The sequence below is a fragment of the Ranitomeya variabilis genome, chromosome 2, assembly GCF_051348905.1.
Source record: "Ranitomeya variabilis isolate aRanVar5 chromosome 2, aRanVar5.hap1, whole genome shotgun sequence".
Classification (NCBI taxonomy): domain Eukaryota; kingdom Metazoa; phylum Chordata; class Amphibia; order Anura; family Dendrobatidae; genus Ranitomeya; species Ranitomeya variabilis.
The window spans coordinates 789,512,301-789,531,470 of NC_135233.1; the positions used below are offsets into that span (position 1 = coordinate 789,512,301).

At 45.6% G+C, this 19,170-nt stretch overlaps 1 protein-coding gene across 1 annotated transcript in view; it reads right to left on the minus strand.

The window, feature by feature from the left end:
- LOC143803957 (dynein axonemal heavy chain 5-like) overlaps positions 1-19,170 on the minus strand; it is a 587,287-nt gene that overhangs the window by 371,370 nt on the left and 196,747 nt on the right. Inside the window, exons 29-30 of the mRNA XM_077281707.1 lie at positions 2,251-2,316; positions 297-409 (exon numbers count right to left, since the gene is read on the minus strand). Of these exons, the coding sequence (XP_077137822.1) occupies positions 297-409; positions 2,251-2,316 (179 nt within the window). The remainder of the gene's footprint in view (positions 1-296; positions 410-2,250; positions 2,317-19,170) is intronic.

The following is a 19,170-nucleotide window of genomic DNA, read 5'->3' on the forward strand; positions in this document are numbered from 1 at the left end:
ACCCATTCAAATGAATGGAGAAAAAAAACTGATTAAAAACGCGTACAAAAAGCATGTACAAAATACTGAGTCAAAAATGCACATATTTTATGCAACATTTTTACTGCCAAGAGATGCTTTTGGTGCAGAAATTGCTGCTGTGTGCGCACATACGCTTATGCAGCTTGAGGTGACTTACATTGGTATTTTTTGTGTCCTAGTTTCTCAATGCAAGATTTTTAAAATGTTTCTTTACAAGCATACAAAGTTTTCAAATATGTTTCAGACATGAGAACGAATAATATCAGTTTACTTACTTCTCATTGAAATCATGTAGTCGAGTCACAGCTTCCTCTGGCCTCACTCCGGGGGCCGCTGGACCCTGTGTGTCAAAGCGGTTCCTAAACTGGATCACTTCCACCACAAAGCTCTGGGGAGAAAAGTCCAATAAATGGTCCAAAAAATAGTAAAGTAGCCTAACAGGATTTTAATGCTATTTATCTGCAGATTTACCCTATTTCTGCAGATAAAGAGTTTTTGGACACGACAGGTTTCTTTTAAGGGTATGTGCACATGTAGAACGAACCTCTGCGGATTTTTCCGCAGCGGATTTTAGAATTCCGCAGGTAAAAGGCACTGCGTTTTACCTGCGGATTTACCGCGGTTTTTATGCGGATTTTGTGCGGATTCCACCTGCGGTTTTACACCTGCGGATTCCTATTGTGGAGCAGGAGTAAACCGCTGCGGAATCCGCACAAAGAATTGACATGCTGCGGAATGTAAACTGCTGCGTTTCAGTGCGGTTTTTTCAGCAGCATGTGCACTGCGTTTTCTGTTTCCCATAGGTTTACATGGTACTGTAAACTCATGGGAAACTGCTGCGGACCTGCAGCAAAATCTGCAACGTGTGCACGTATCAAACCTATTCAATCCAGGCTCTTGAGGTGACACTTCCAAAATACATATAAATACCAAAAAAGGAGAAACTGGCGGAAGCAGAGTCACAGTATTAAAATCTAGCAAATTTTATTTGGTCTTGATCAAAACAACAATAAATATAAATATAAAATAAGTAAATAATGAGATACCGTCCTCTGGGGAATACATATACAATCTAAGACCACAGGTGCATAATCATGTTCAGCGACCTCATGTAATTTGTTAACAAGAAGCACTTGGTATAAACAATATATAGAAGTTCCTATTAATTGGTAGACCCAAGTTTTAGTTATATATCATTCAATAGTTGGGATACCAACCCATACCACAGTATATCTGGATCATTACCAGGAAAGGTATATACATAGAATAAAGTGCCAAGTGTCTATATAAATATTTGTGCCAATGGCTAGTTATAGTGCTATTATGTATAAAGGGCTGGTGATCACACCATGCCTCATATTGAATTCACAGTATCAGCATAAGAGTATACATATACATTCCCCCGGAAGAAGCAAGACACGAAATGCGCGTTGGGGCCTTTTGGACAACACGTGCAGGTCATGTATAGCACCCTATTCTTATGCTATTCTTATGCTGATACTGTGAATTCAATATGAGGCATGGTGTGATCACCAGCCCTTTACACATAATAGCACTATAACTAGCCATTGGCACAAATATTTATATAGACACTTGGCACTTTATTCTATGTATATACCTTTCCTGGTAATGATCCAGATATACTGTGGTATGGGTTGGTATCCCAACTATTGAATGATATATAACTAAAACTTGGGTCTACCAATTAATAGGAACTTCTATATATTGTTTATACCAAGTGCTTCTTGTTAACAGATTACATGAGGTCGCTGAACATGATTATGCACCTGTGGTCTTAGATTGTATATGTATTCCCCAGAGGACGGTATCTCATTATTTACTTATTTTATATTTATATTTATTGTTGTTTTGATCAAGACCAAATAAAATTTGCTAGATTTTAATACTGTGACTCTGCTTCCGCCAGTTTCTCCTTTTTTGGTATTTTTGTTAACGTGTGCACGTAGCCTAACTGTAAATCGAACACTTGTCTGTAATCTGTAGTGTTTCTTTTATTTCCTGTTGCTCTGATGTTCTTTTATTATTTTGGGGAAATATTATACTGTGTACAGCATCTACTGAATGTCATAATTTCTAGCCATTCAGCAGACACAAACAGGGATACAATTCTTCCCAGAACTGCTGGTGTAATAATATTTCTGCGGCTCCTACGCATAGAAGAGATTAGAGAGCATAATATGATGTAAGCTATAAGGCATGCATTCTTACTTTAACTTGTTTATCGAGTTCTTGCTTAAAGATATCCTGTTTCTCTTTCAATAAATTGTCCTTTACCTGTAAAAAAAAAAACATAATTCTTTTTTTTTTTTTACACATTATCCTGCTTCTTTAGGTGAATTTTATTCATTCACTTATGAATTTATAACTTAGATTTGCAGTCTCATAGTAAATATCTATTAAAGATCAAATAAAAAAAAGGTAAACCAATCCGGGCGTATTTCTTAATAATTTCCAATTCTTAGTGCAATCTTATGCTAGATAGTCCTGAAATGTGCCCGATTTATTTCGTAGTAGTCCATGCTGCTTGATAAATCTGGTGCATCTTTACTGTCTAGTCTGAGTTTACACCAGGATACATTTAGATGACCAACTTGAGTACTTCCAGGAAACATGATTAAATATCAATATTCTCGGCCGCACGTGTCCTGTTTAATCAGAGCAATGACATTTTATGCACTTAGATCGCTTTAACGATCGTTCTGTGCACATTGGCGGCCGTATCGCGATCCTCGGCGGTCGCCTCTCCTGTCCTGAGTGTGACAGCTGCATAGAAATACATCCCGCCGTCACGCTCCGGTCTGTAAGAGGGTGGTGCTGTTCTGCATAATAAGAAACACGCTGTCACTTTAAGAGGCTGCACCCCCTTGTCTATGTGATGGTATGTTCTGCTGTTCTCCCCTGCTCTTGTTTTGCTATGGACTGCTCAGGGCTGAGTGAAGGGGTGGAGCTGAAGCAGCGTAGAGAGAGAAGTTTCCAGAGGGAACTGAGAGAACTTTGGGTGCTTTGCTATCTGCAAGGAAGAGACTTTTGCTGCAGGAAAGATTACACAGCTTAAGACGAACTGCGTTTGCTAAATAGACGTTCCCGGCTACAGCAAAGGGTGGCTGTTCTGCGCTGGTTTGTGAAGCCACGAAGATAGCGAGAAGGGGACCTACGGTTTCCAGGAGCAAAGAGAAGACCACGCTTTACAGAGCCGACAGGAACCCGTGTGTACCACAGTTAAGGACTTCGGGGGCCCCCTGGGACTGGACCTGTGTCCCCAACGTCACCGTGAGTCTGTTCCTGTCTGGTGCACCAGTTAGGGCCTAGTGCAGACTTCAGCAGTTAGAGCACGGTAGCCGTGTGGCCTGTGTAGTAAAGGCCAGGGAGGCTATATGCAGAGTAGCATCAATATATATATGTTCCATCGTGCAAAGTTGATTATGAGATAGGTTCTGAGTTTGCAATTGCTTAAGTATCGTGCTATTTTACAGACAAGTTGACTCATGTGCATTATCTTTTACTATTGTAAACCCGTTTGCATCTTCCTTGTCCCTTCCATTCCCTGTCTCCCAATAAATCTATCCTTTGTTGTTTGCACCTCGTCTTGTGTACAGTAGTCTTCCTGCACCATGGTGGTCCCCGGGCCATCGCTTCAAGTGGCGCTGCGAGCAGGGTACTGTCACCAAGATGGAGGCAGCAGACAGCAATGGCGGGAATGCTAATGTTAATGGAGATGCTGTGGGCATCGGTGGAACCCCTGCAAGGACACTCCCTATGGGCACCATATTTAGTGTGCTCCCAAAATTTGACGGCAAGAATATGCCACTGTCCGACTGGGTGTCCCGGCTGCAATGCACCCTGAAGATTTATAACATAAGCCCAGTCCTTGAAGTGGACATTGCTTTAACTGCCCTAGAGGGGGAAGCCCGCAGAAATGTCTGCCTACAACCAGAACTCACCCGCAGTACCCTGAAGGAGCTAGTGAAGTTCCTGGAAGAGATCTACGGTGAGACCGCTAGCGCGGGACATCTTCGCGCCAAATTTTTCTCTAGGCTGCAGCGGGAAGAGGAAGGAATTTCTCAGTATGCAACAGTACTGCAGGAAGTGTTTGAAGAGGTGCAGAGAAAGGAGGCAGATGGACTTGGCGGCATGGGCTCTAAAGACCGGATACTCCGGGAGCAATTCATTCTGGGACTACACAGCACATCCCTGAGGCAGGCACTGTCAGAACGGGTCCGGGCAGATCCAGCCCTTACGTTTCGTCAAGTCCTGGCAGAAACAGTGGCCCGAAGTAAAGAAGAAAGCTACGCGTCTGGAGTGATGCGTGTCCAGGACGCCAATTCCAGAGGGGAAACAATGGCCTGAAGTAAAGAAAAAAGCTACGCGTCTGGAGTGATGCGTGTCCAGGACGCCAATTCCAGGGGGGACCCAAACCATCAAGAAGTGCTGGTCCAGGTAGTGCAAGATTTGCAGCGGTCCCTTGTTAACGTGCAAGAGAAACTGACCCAGATGGAGCGGAGAGTGGGGGAACTACAAGAAACTGACCCACCATACTCCTACAACCATTCTTCGGCCCGATCGACAAGGGAGCAGTGGGAACAAGCCCCCTCCCGTCAGGCATCGGCGGCACGAGAACAGGCTCGAAGTACCCCTCGGCGAGGAGGAGGTGTTCAATGCTGGGAGTGTAGAGGACGGGGGCACCTTGCCAGAGACTGTCGGAACTATACGCAAGGCCAGTGGAAGCCGTCGTTAAACTACCAACCCCCGCAGTAGTGCGGCACTCTGCGGGGGAGGCGAGAAGAGAGGCCGCTCCATATCATAATGAACACTTGATCGCTGGGAGCCCCATCCTACGTGCTGAATTTGAAGGAGTTCTGGTGGATTGCCTGGTAGATACCGGGTCACAAGTGACAACGATGTCCGAAGCGTACTTCAAGCAGCATTTCCAGAACCTGGCCAAGCCAGAGAAAGAGACATTGATTCGCTTGTTTGCTGCCAACCAACAACCGATTCCGGTCACAGGGGTCGTGTGGATGAATATTCGAATCTGTGGACAAGTAGTTGGAAGAAAAGGGGTCCTGCTAGTCCCTGAGCCTGTCAAGAAAGATGTGCCTCTAGTACTGGGAATGAATATCCTACGGGAACTCGATCAGATTATGTTTACCAAGCGGGGACCTGGATATTGGAAGAAGGCTACTCCACATAAGCCTACTCAGGAGGCCCTTCAACGACTGATCCGCGTCTGTGGGACGCAGAAGAGTGTGCCATCTTATCAGACGGTGGGGGTCATCTGGGCTCCTGGGAAAGAACCTGTAATCCTACCTCCCGAGCGAGAAACTTTAGTGTACCTTCCAGTGGGGACTCACCGCAACCTTGATGGGTTGGAAGTGGTTGTTCAGCCGGTGGTAGGCGGCGGAGGGGATCAAGAAGTCATGATAGCTCGCACGATAGCTGTGGTCCAGCGAGGACATGTCCCCATAAGAGCTTTGAATGTGAGCCCCAGGGAGGTCGCCTTGCCACGAGGGACAGATCTAGCCCTGGTGTACCTACATAAGGGTGAAGTGGTGAGTCAGAAGGAGATGCCTTTATCACCGAAAGAAGGCATGGGGTGGACCCTAGCAGTTGCCGCGGGAGGCGAAGAGACACCATCCCCGAAGTGGAGTGGACGGGTCATCCTTGAACAAATGGAAGTGGATGTGAAGGCTATGGGCCCTGAGCACGTGCAAGCAATAGAACCTATGCTGTGGGAAAATCAGGCCGCATTCGCCCGTCACGCCGAAGATTTCGGCTGTACTGAAGCCATCACGCATGAGATCCCGACAGGGGAAGCTCGTCCAATTCGAGAACGATACCGGCAGATCCCACCCAAGATGTACCAAGAGGTAAAAACATTACTGCGGCAGATGCTGGATTCAGGAGTGGTGCAGAGTAGTCAGAGCCCTTGGGCAGCCCCGGTGGTGCTCGTCAAGAAAAAGGATGGGACCATCCGGTTCTGTGTAGACTACAGGAAACTCAATGCCTGCACTGTTCGAGACTCGTATCCGTTGCCCCGCATCGAGGAATCCTTGACAGCATTGGGGAAAGCCAAGTACTTCTCCACCCTGGACCTAGCAAGCGGGTATTGGCAAGTAGCCGTGGCAGAGAAAGACAGAGAGAAAACCGCCTTCATCCTCCCTATGGGACTGTACGAGTTTAACCGGATGCCCTTCGGGCTCTCCAATGCCCCAGGCACCTTTCAACGGCTGATGGAGAAGTGTTTGGGAGATCTAAATTTTGAGGCTACCCTGATCTATCTGGATGACATCATTGTGTTTTCATCCTCTTTCGAAGATCACCTTGCCCGGCTTGGACAGGTACTCGGAAGATTGCGTGCTCATAACCTGAAGTTGAAGCCAAAGAAATGCCACCTCTTCAAGAGGGAGATCGAGTACCTAGGTCACATAGTGTCACAAGATGGAGTCCTACCCTCGCCAGAAAAAGTGGCTGCTATCCAGAAGTGGCCAGTCCCTCAAACAGTGAGAGAACTCCAGGCCTTCCTGGGACTAGCGGGGTACTACCGCCGGTTTGTTAAAGACTTCGCGAAGTTGGCCGGTCCCCTCAACGAGTTGCTGAGGGGGACCGCTGGAGTGCCGAAGACCCAACGCATCCCCTGGGCACAGGGACAACACGAGGCCTTCCAGGCTATAAAGGATGCCCTTACTTCGGCCCCGATTTTGGCCTACGCAGACTTCAATCAACCGATCCTGTTGTACACCGATGGTAGCCTACATGGACTCGGTGCAGTACTTTCTCAGATACAGGATGGACATGAGAGAGTCATCGGGTATGCTAGCAGGTCCCTGCGAGACAGCGAAAGAAACCCTCACAATTACAGCTCCTTCCGGTTAGAGCTCCTGGCTCTGGTATGGGCCATGACAGAAAAGTTTGCAGGCTTCCTGACAGGTACAAAAATCCAAGTTCGAACAGACAATAATCCCCTGGCCCACCTTGAGAATGCTAAACTGGGGGCCTTAGAACAACGGTGGATGGCTCGCTTGGCCAAGTTCGACTTTACTATTCGCTATCGCTCTGCTACCGAAAACGCAAATGCGGATGGGCTGTCCAGAGTGCCTGTGGAGACTCCAGTGGGGGATCTTGATGAACAACTTGAAGAGGAGGAAACCCCAGACTTTAATAAGTTCAAGCCCCCGATGGTTGTGGCCCAGTCAAGAAGGGAGGCCTGCGCATTACCTCGGTCCCTGGGAAGAACCAATGAAGAATGGGGACACGTTCAGGATGAAGACGAAGGGCTGAGACAGATGAAATGGTGGGTAACGCAAAAGCGGAAGCCTGGCAAACAAGAAAGAGATGATCTGGACTCTGAAATGAGGAGTGTGTTGCACCAGTGGGATAGACTGGAAGTGAGAGAGTCAGTACTATATCGTAAGAAGCAACAGCCAAAAGATATGGAAGTAAGGTGGCAAGTGGTCATCCCAGGAAGAATGGCTCAAGAAATAGCTAAAGAAGCCCATGAATTCGGAGTGCACTTTGGCTACACAAAGACCTACCAATGGTTGCAGCGGCATGTCTATTGTCCTCGGTTGGAGCTTGTGGTGGAAGAGGTTTGCCGGCAGTGTCGAGTATGTGACCTCATTAAGAGTACTGAACAGAGGGCACCCATCCAGACCATACAAACTAAGGAGCCATTGGAAGTCTTGATGATCGACTATCTCCTCGTGGGACACTCGGCCCGGGGGCTGCAATATTGTTTGGTGATGACCGATCATTTTTCTAAGTTCGCAGTAGTAACCCCGACTAGAGACCAGACTGCGGAATCGGCGGCGCGAGCCATCTGCCAAGACTTCATCCGGGTGTATGGGTGCCCAAAGCGCATCCACTCCGACCAAGGCGCGTGTTTCCAAGGCAAGGTGATGGAAGAATTGTATCGCATGTATGGCATCGAGCGGTCCCGGACCACCCCTTATCATCCTCAAGGCAATGGAGCTTGCGAACGCTTTAACAGAACCTTGCTTCAGATGCTGAGAACATTGGAAGAGGATAAGAAGGTGTGTTGGCCAGACTATCTGCCGGAATTGGTCTGGACCTACAACAATCGGGTCCACTCCACCACGGGTTACACCCCCTATCTACTGTTGTTTGGAAGAGCTGGACGAGAGATCATTGAGCTGAATCTGGAACAGCCAGAGGAGCTGATGGAGCGAAATGTCACCTCATGGGTGAAAGAGCATCGACAACGTTTGCAAACGATAAGGCGGTTGGCGGGTCAGCAACTGCAAGAAAAAGAACATACGGCCCGCAAACCGACTCAAGAGTTACCGCTCCAACCTGGAGACCGAGTGTTGGTCAGAGAGAAACGCCCCAAGGGAAAACTAAGTGAGAGATGGGAAGTACAGCCGTACAAGGTTATCGAGAGAGTGTATGCTAACGGCCCTGTCTACAAGGTACAGATTGAGAATGGGGCATCCGCCCCTAGAGTACTTCACAGAAATATGCTGCGGCCTTGCCGGTCTGAGGTCTGTTCTACGCCATTGTCGCCTGAAGGCGCCACTCCACCTCCTGAATCTGTCATGCCTGATGGCCAAATCGATGAGGAGTGGTGGACCGTCCCTGACACAGTAGGGGGTCCTCAGCCGCCCAGAAACGGTAATCCCATGGATGTACCAGTACCACCATGTGAGGATGAGACCAGACAAGAGCTCACAGTGTCCCCTGCAACAAGTGTTCCTCTGGAAGATAGTCAAGCCTTGCCTGACAGCCAAGAGCTTCGGAGATCCCAGAGGTCTAATGCAGGGGTTCCACCAGTCCGATATGTAGAACAGTGTGCTCTGTCTGTTTGTATACCTTTGTTGTCTCCTCCATTATACTTTTACCCTGAAGCTGTGATGGCCGAGGACGACCATCATTAAGAAGGGAGGCATGTAAGAGGGTGGTGCTGTTCTGCATAATAAGAAACACGCTGTCACTTTAAGAGGCTGCACCCCCTTGTCTATGTGATGGTATGTTCTGCTGTTCTCCCCTGCTCTTGTTTTGCTATGGACTGCTCAGGGCTGAGTGAAGGGGTGGAGCTGAAGCAGCGTAGAGAGAGAAGTTTCCAGAGGGAACTGAGAGAACTTTGGGTGCTTTGCTATCTGCAAGGAAGAGACTTTTGCTGCAGGAAAGATTACACAGCTTAAGACGAACTGCGTTTGCTAAATAGACGTTCCCGGCTACAGCAAAGGGTGGCTGTTCTGCGCTGGTTTGTGAAGCCACGAAGATAGCGAGAAAGGGACCTACGGTTTCCAGGAGCAAAGAGAAGACCACGCATTACAGAGCCGACAGGAACCCGTGTGTACCACAGTTAAGGACTTCGGGGGCCCCCTGGGACTGGACCTGTGTCCCCAACGTCACCGTGAGTCTGTTCCTGTCTGGTGCACCAGTTAGGGCCTAGTGCAGACTTCAGCAGTTAGAGCACGGTAGCCGTGTGGCCTGTGTAGTAAAGGCCAGGGAGGCTATATGCAGAGTAGCATCAATATATATATGTTCCATCGTGCAAAGTTGATTATGAGATAGGTTCTGAGTTTGCAATTGCTTAAGTATCGTGCTATTTTACAGACAAGTTGACTCATGTGCATTATCTTTTACTATTGTAAACCCGTTTGCATCTTCCTTGTCCCTTCCATTCCCTGTCTCCCAATAAATCTATCCTTTGTTGTTTGCACCTCGTCTTGTGTGCAGTAGTCTTCCTGCACCGTGGTGGTCCCCGGGCCATCGCTTCAGGTCAGGAGAGCCGACGGCCAGTCCGAAGATTGTGATGCGGTCCTTGTGTGAGTAATACGGCGGTCGGAGTGCCCTGAGAGATCGGTCTGTCTAATCATGCTACTAAACGACCGCTCATTGGCTTCTGTGCAGATGGTTGGCCACGGACTGACCAGTCTAAAGACACTTTTACTTTGTGAGAGACATTTGTGACAAAAGATGGACTCCACAATGCAAATCCACAGCAATATTCAATACAGTAAATGTGGATGACATTTTAAAAGCCCCATCTATGTGCATGAGGAAAAAGTCTAAGTGGATTTAAGGGTAAACTATTAATTAAGATGCAGTTTTTACAATTCTGACCACTGTCCTTTTATGAGGTAATAACTCTGGAACGCTTCAACGGATCCCAGTGATTCTGACATTGTTTTCTCGAGACATATTGTACTTCATGATAGTGGTAAAATTTCTTTGATATTACCTGCGTTTATTTGTGAAAAAAATGGAAATTTGGTGAAAATTTTGAAAATTTCACAATTTTCCAAATTTGAATTTTTATGCAATTAAATCACAGAGATATGTCACACAAAATACTTAATAAGTAACATTTCCCACATGTCTACTTTACATCAGCACAATTTTGGAAACAAAATTTTTTTTGTTAGGGAGTTATAAGGGTTAAAAGTTGACCAGCAATTTCTCATTTTTGCAACACCATTTTTTTAGGGACCACGCCACATTTGAAGTCATTTTGAGGGGTCTATATGATAGAAGATACCCAAGTGTGACACCATTCTAAAAACTGCACCCCTCAAGGTGCTCAAAACCACATTCAATAAGTTTATTAACATTCAGGTGTTTCACAGAAATTTTTGGAATTTTTTTTCACAAAAAATTTACTTCAGCTCCAATTTGTTTTATTTTTACCAAGGGTAACAGGAGAAAATGGACCCCAAAAGTCAGTACAATTTGTCCTGAGTACCCAGGTACCCTATATGTGGGGGTAAACCACTGTTTGGGTGCATGGCAGAGCTCGGAAGGGAAGGAGCGCCATTTGACTTTTCAATGCAAAATTGGCTGGAATTGAGATGGGACGCAATGTTGAGTTTGGAGAGCCCCTGATGTGCCTACACATTGAAACACCCCACAAGTGACACCATTTTGGAAAGTAGACCCCCTAAGGAACTTATCTAGATGTGTGGTGAGCACTTTGACCCACCAAGTGCTTCACAGAAGTTTATAATGTAGAGCCGTAAAAATAAAAAATAATATTTTTTCACAAAAATGAATTTTTCGCCAATTTTTTATTTTCCCAAGGTTACCAGAAGAAATTGTACCCCGAAAGTTGTTGTGCAATTTGTCCTGTGTACGCTGATACCCGATATGTGGGGGTGAACCACTGTTTGGGTACATGGCAGAGCTCGGAAGGGAAGGAGCGCCATTTGACTTTTCAATGCAAAATTGGCTGGAATTGAGATGGGACGCCATGTTGCGTTGGGGAGCCCCTGATGTGCCTAAACATTGAAACCCCAGACAAGTGACACTATTTTGGAAAGTAGTCGCCCTAAGGATCTTATCTAGATGTGTTGTGTGAGCTTTGAACCTCCAAGTGTTTCACTACAGTTTATGACGCAGAGCCGTGAAAATAATTTTTTTTTCCACAAAAATTATTTTTTAGCCCCCAGTTTTGTATTTTCCCAAGGGTAACAGGAGAAATTGGACCCCAAAAGTTTTTGTGCAATTTGTCCTGAGTATGCTGATACCCGATATGTGGGGGTAACCACCGTTTGGGCGCATGGCAGAGCTCGGAAGGGAAGGAGCGCCATTTGGAATGCAGACTTAGATGGAATGGTCTGCAGGCATCACATTGCATTTGCAGAGCCCCTAATGTACCTAAACAGTAGAAACCCCCACAAGTGACCCCATATTAGAACCTAGACCCCCCCAAGGAACTTATCCAGATGTATTGTGAGAACTTTGAACCCCCAAGTATTTCACTACAGTTTATAACGCAGAGCCGTGAAAATAAAAAATCATTTTTTTTCCTACAAAAATGGTTTTTTAGCCCCCCAAATTTTTATTTAACCAAGGGTAACAAGAAAATTGGACACCAGAAGTTGTTGTCCAATTTGTCCTGAGTACGCTGATACCTCATATGTGGGGGGGACCACTGTTTGGACGCATGTCAGAGTTCAGAAGGGAAGGAGCGCCATTTGGAATGCAGACTTAGATGGATTGGTCTGCAAGGGTCACGTTGCATTTGCAGAGCCCCTGATGTACCAAAACTGTAGAAACCCCCCACAAGTGACCCCATATTGGAAACTAGACCCCTCAAGGAACTTATCTAGATGTGTTGTGAGAACTTTGAACCCCAAGTATTTCACTACAGTTTATAAAGCAGAGCCGTAAAAATAAAAAATCATTTTTTTCCTATAAAAATGTTTTTTTAGCCCCCCAAATTTTTATTTTCCCAAGGGTAACAAAAGAAATTGGACCCCAGAAGTTGTTGTCCAATTTGTCCTGAGTACGCTGATACCCCATATGTGGGGGGAACCACCGTTTGGGCGCATGGTAGAGCTCGGAAGGGAAGGAGCACCATTTGGAATGCAGACTTAGATGGATTGGTCTGCTGGGGTCACGTTGCATTTGCAGAGCCCCTGATGTACCTAAACTGTAGAAACCCCCCACAAGTGACCCCATATTGGAAACTAGACCCCACAAGGAACTTATCTAGATGTGTTGTGAGAACTTTGAACCCCCAAGTATTTCCTTACAGCTTATAACGCAGAGCCGCGAAAATAAAAAATCATTTTTTCCCACAAAAATGTTTTTTTAGCCCTCCAAATTTTTATTTTCCAAAGGGTAACAAGAGAAATTGGACCCCAGAAGTTGTCCAATTTGTCCTGAGTACGCTGATACCCCATATGTTGGGGTAAACCCCTGTTTGGGCGCACGGGATAGCTCGGAAGGAAAGGAGCACTCTGTTTTATTTTTTCAATGCAGAATTGGCTGGAATTGAAATCGGACTCTATGTCGCGTTTGGAGAGTCCTGATGTGCCTAAACAGTGGAAACCCCCAATTCTAACTAAAACCCTAACCCAAACACACCCCTAACCCTAATCCCAACCACACCCCTAACCCCAACTCCAACACACCCCTAACCCTAATCCCAACCATAACCCTAACCACACCCCTAACCCTGACACACCCCTAACCCTAATCCCAACCATAAATGTAACCCAAACCCTAACCCTAGCCCCAACCCTAATCCTAACCCTAGCCCTAACCCTAGACATAACCCTAACCCTAACCCTAATGGGAAAATGGAAATAAATACATTTTTTTAATCTTTTTATTTTTCCCTAACTAAGGGGCGATGAAGGGGGGTTTGATTTACTTTTATAGCGGGTTTTTTAGCGGATTTTTATGACTGGCAGCCGTCACACACTAAAAGACTCTTTTTATTGCAAAAAATATTTTTTTGCGTTACCACATTTTGAGAGCTATAATTTTTCAATATTTTGGTCCACAGAGTCCACAGTGTGATAGAAATATATATATCATGTAGATCTCACTTGCATGTATACTCCTCTATAATCAAATATATACTTATATGCTCACAGCTAATATATACATTATAATAAATGGTTTAAAATGGCTGACAAACTGATATAACCCAGACAGATCATATGGGGTTTTCCACCCCTAAAAGCAGAACAGAGTCAGATGTTTGGTAACTGCTGATCAAGTGTCTCATCTTTGTCCTACATACAGAGGTACATTTTAGTTCCTTAATCTGCAGTCATATGAGCATTAATCACAATATTCCATATATGTTTAGATAACCAATGACAGAGGAGCTAGACAATATGGTAATTAACTAACCACCCCTGACAACCCCTAACCACTCCTTTCTATGTGAAAATATAAAACTATGTATGTACAATAAAGTATCAGTATTGATGGAATGTTGTTCTGTCACAGTTGTGTACAGTCCATTCTTGATGAGCGCTCAAAATACTCAGTCTAATTGGGAGCGGCCGCAGCACACACAGGGATATATTTATCCAACCCTAATATTTCCATAACAAATGGCGCCCAACGGCATGGATGAAACACACTGGATCCTTCTAACCGGAGATACGGAAGTTATAGCAGTGGCTTTGGCACAGGGGCAGGAGACTGCGCAGCTCCATAAGTAAGGTAAGAAAATGTTATCATCTTACCTGAAAGTCCCCTGTGCCCAGTCCTTGTCTATGCCTCTTGCCGGTCAGATGTGGTCATCAATTCCCAGGTAGTGTAAAAAATCCGTAGCCACGAATCCACCCTGGGAGGTGTCTGCTGTGGACCGTGTATGTGTTTGTGTAAAATCCGAGAGAAGAAGGAAAAAGTGACTTTTGTTTGTGGTTGCTGGGAAACAGACGGCAGGAGGTCAAATCGCTCGATAAGTTATTGCAGGATTCCCGTGCATAGGAGGAACACGCAGAGTTCCGGGGCAGGTAGTCCCATGTTCCAGGCACGGGTAGTGATAACTTAAGAGGGCTACTGCAGATTCCCGTAGTGCCGGCGATCCAGTCAGGACGTCCGGACCGGGGTGGTAGATTTCCCGCTTGTTGTGCTTCTCACTCAGGCGGCCCGGGCGCAGGTGCGTCCAGTGCGATTGGCAGTAGTCTGTTCCCAGCGCAACCTGCATGTGTCACAGAATTTAAAAGGGCGTCTCTCGGATTGTCTATCTGTTTCTGTCTGTCAAGTGTTGCCGCTTTAAGAAGCATGAAATAGTGAAAAGAAAGTTTTGGTTTTTTTTTTCCTTCTCTCATGAACTTCCTCTTTTTTCAGCTGAAGCGGAGATATGCATTGTAAATCAAACTGTCACATCTGGGTTTTTTTTCTGACTGTTTTCAGCTGCAATGCTGGCTATGTGTAGGTTTTTTGTGTGAAGAAGTGAAATTTAAATTGTATCTATCATTTTTGATGTGACATAAGTGTTTTCAGAAACGTGATTTTAGTGACATTTGATATTATTGCAATGGCATACGGAATAAAAGAGGAAGTGTGTCTCTGACTGCATTTGAGCGCAGAGATTCTAAAAAAAAAAAAAAAAAAGAGAAGAATAAAAGCCGTTTTAATTTTTAATTTTTTTTACTCTCTTAAAGGGTCTTTTTCTTTTTGCGGCATTTTAAAATTTTTAATTAAGTTTTCCTCAATCTTCAATCTCTTTACCTTTTTATTTTTTATTTATTTTTGAAAAAAGTTTTTTTTCCTTACTCTTGTATCAAAGTTTTGAGTTTTTGGTTGTGAACTAAGTTTTTGACGGTTTTTCTTATCGTTTTGGGTTTTTCTTCGTGTTTTATATACTCATTTTTAGAAGTTTTTTTTTAGTACTGTTTTTTTTTTTCATTTTTGTGTGTTTTTCATTTTCATTTTTTTTTTTTTTGCTTTTGCCATGGGGAATAGAGTGGCCGAGCAACAGGAAAGTCTTTTTACTTCCTGATGAGAAAACAGCCCCTAGATAGTGGCAGAACACGAAGGTGTTAAGTATGTGAAGATTTTAGAAGGTATAAAGTATGTGAAATTCATTAGAATGGCAGACTTCAAGCTGCGGAGTGGCATGACGTAGAAGGGAAAATAAAGGAAGTTAGCTGATGTTAGATTGCTGAATACTAATACATGGTATGAAGTGGCAGCAGCGCTTACATCGTTTAGGTGGTACAGAAAGTTATGTGAGCAAACCAGGAAGTGATTTTTGTGGGTATGAGACGGGATAATCTGCGCAGTCTGCTTTTAGCAGAATCCATGGTATAGGTAGTTATTTTTGCACAGTATGTGGTGCGCCCCGTCTCTCCCTAGAGGGAGAAGGCATAATTGCTCCTCTCTATTATTCTTGTTGTTCTCATCTATCCTCTTTTTTTTTTCTCTGTCAGTCTTTTCTCTCCGCATTCTCTCTCCTTTCTCTCTCTCTCTCTCCCCCTCTCTATCTCTCTCCTCCATACCCTCCATCTTCTCCTCCCTCCTTCTCCACTCCCCCACACCTTTCTCCTCCTTCTTTTCCTTCTCCACACCCATCTCTCCTCCCTCTTCTCCTCACCCTCTTTCTCCCCTCCTTCTCTCTCCTCTCTTCTCCTCCCTCTCTCTCCACATTCTCTCTCCCCTCCTACTATTCCTTTGTCTCACTCATCAACCCCTCCTCCTTCTTCTTCCTCTTTTTCCCTCCTTGTTGCCGGCTGGGCCAACGCCCAATTCAAACAATAAGGTGCTTACAGCACAAGGTTTCCCTCTTTGCCCCTGGCACAGTCCAGCCATTGCCATTTGTGATATCGGGGAAAGAAGGTGAAAGCCCCCCCTACAGTGGGCAGCCCCAGACATATCAGGCAGCAGTCAGCTCAGCCCTGGGTGCAGAGGGGGGAGGAATGATATCAGAACGAGCTCACTGACAGATCCTCCGTTACCTCATTTCACAGTCAACAATATTGTAACCCTTAAGGTTTTACATGAACTTTGATATCACCATGTATTGATAATGTACAGCTTCAGCACCGGTCAGAGCTGCCTACATCCACATTCACACCAACATGAAACTATAAGCCTAATCCATCATAGCTTCAGCAAGGGGGGAGACATCCTCACATAAAAAAGCAACTTCTAAGTCCAAAATCAGTCAGTGTACGACCCCAGTACAAGCTATCACAACTATTCCTCTGATGAAGATGAAGAGGGAACATCATACATGCTGTCTAGTACTAGAAAAGAAACCCACAGGCACCAAGAATGCAAGGGCAGATAGAGGCACCACCATTACACTATGTGCACTGCACTTCAAGTCAGGTGACAATCTTCCAGACCCAGGGATGCATCCCATGCCATTTTACCGAAGAGAGTAGCAGAAGCAGCAAACATATGCAGCCACCTGGAATGATCTCTGGGCCATGAATGAAAATAGAAGCAGGTGATGCACTCTGGCCAATCATGAAGGAACAATTCAAACTTCCAGCAGAATCAGACGTACACGCTTGGGAGTCAGGGCCACAGCTAATTGAACAGCTCAGAGAGTGGGCCAAAGGCAGATTGGCAGGACAATCCATGACATGAGCCAAGATAAGACAGAGTCTGTAAAGAAGTTTCATTGCAGAGTAATGCAAGTATTCCAAGACTTGGGCTTCACCATTCATGACCAGATACACAGGCCTTTGGGCATGGACTGAGACAGCCAATCAGGAAACCACTGATAGTGGCTAGGCCTAGGAACAGGTCAATAGCAGTGGACTGACCCAGAAAAAATGTTTTATGTGCGCCTAGGAGACTGTTTATTGCCGATTGTCACCAAAACTGCCGCCATTATAGCACCGCAAAGAGCGCGAAGAAGGAAACGGGTGCCGTGCTGCTGAGAACGCTGGAAGGGGAGCCAGAGGTGAAGACGCTGCAAAGTGCCGACCAACACACCAGAAGAACCGCTGCAGACTCCAGAGAGGAGACACCGACCTCAATAAGGTTAGCAAAGGGGAGAAGCTATGTTGGAGCAGGGGGAAGAAGTGATGGCAGATGCAGCCACAGCCCCTGTAACGCCCCAAGACCTTGGGTTGGATGCAGCCGCCGGTCCCATGGCACCCCAGGCCTCGTCACGAATGCACCTGCAGGCCCCGTCTTACCACCGCAGCTTCAATCAGCAGGCCGGACCCCGCTGCCGCTACAGTACCCATCATGCCATTGTCCACAGTAGCCAAAAGGATTGATGTTGTGAATTTGGATTCTGGGCTCCCCCGGTGGCCGCTTGTGGAATTGGACTTGTCATCCTCTTTCCTGTTTCACCTGGTTCCATCAGTAGTGGGTGTCGCTATTTAAGCTCATTTCTCTGGTGGTTTCTTGCCGGTCAACAATGTTATCTGATGCCTCTCAGTGCTTGTTCCTGCTTCTAGACAACTTCTAGATAAGTTGGACTTTTGTCCATGTTTTGTTTTGCCTATTTGTTCCAGTTCACAGCTGAAGTTTTGTTACTGTGTCTGGAAAGCTCTCGTTGATCAGGGATTGCTACTCTGGCGTTATGAGTTAATGCCAGAGTTTAAGGTAATCTCTGGATGGTGTTTTGTTAGTGTTTTTCTGCTGACCATGAAAGTATACTATCTGTCTTCTGCTATCTAGTAAGCGGACCTCAAATTTGCTAAGACTATTTTCCTGCTGCGTTTGTTGTTTCATCTGAACTCACCGTCATTACATGTGGGGGGCTACTGTCTTCTTTGGAATATTTCTCTAGAGGTGAGCCAGGTCTTATATTTCCCTCTGCTAGCTATTTAGGTCTTAGGCCAGAGCTGGGCATCTAGCGATAAATAGGAAATGCTACCTGGCTATTTCTAGTTGCGCGGCAGGCTTAGTTCATGGTCAGTATAGTTCCATCTTCCGAGAGCTTGTCCCTCTATAGGCTTGCTATGATCTCTGCCTGCAGAGATCATGACAGTTTGACCGGCCAGTAAAGTGTTAAAGACCCAGGTTGAGAAAGGAGAGTTATAAGAAGTCTGCTGGAATTTTTTTTTTTTTTTTTTTTTTTTTTCCTCCAGTCTGCCTTGCTGCAGTCTTTTTTCTCTCTCTCCTCCTAATCTCTGTATGCTCTGTGTGCACCTGACAATAATGGATCTCCAGAGTGTAACTGCGGGTTTGAATAATCTCATCACGAAAGTACAAAATTTACAAGATTTTGTGGTACATGCTCCGGTATCTGAGCCGAGAATTCCTTTGCCGGAGTTCTTCACAGGGAATAGAGCTAGCTTCCAGAATTTCCGAAATAATTGTAAGCTTTATTTGTCCCTGAAGTCTCGTTTAGCTGGAGACCCTGCTCAGCAGGTTAGGATTGTGATTTCCTTGCTCAGGGGTGACCCTCAAGATTGGGCCTTCTCATTGCCAGCAGGGGATCCTGCGTTACGCGATGTGGATGCGTTTTTTCTGGCCTTGGGCTTGCTTTATGAGGAACCTCATTTGGAACTTCAGGCAGAAAAAACTTTGATGGCACTATCTCAGGGGCAAGACGAAGCTGAAGTTTTCTGCCAAAAATTCCGTAAATGGTCTGTGCTTACTCAGTGGAATGAGTGCGCCTTGGCGGCAACTTTCAGAGAAGGTCTCTCTGATGCCGTTAAGGATGTTATGGTGGGGTTCCCTTTGCCTGCAGGTCTGAATGAGTCCATGACAATGGCTATTCAGATTGATAGGCGTCTGCGGGAGCGCAAACCGGTGCACCATCTGGCGGTGTCTATGGAAAAGACGCCAGAAAGTATGCAGTGTGATAGAATTCTGTCCAGGAGCGAGCGACAGAATTTTAGACGGAAGAATGGATTGTGTTTCTATTGTGGGGATTCTACTCATGTTATATCAGCATGCTCTAGGCGTACAAAGAAGCTTGATAAGTCTGTTTCCATTGGCACCATT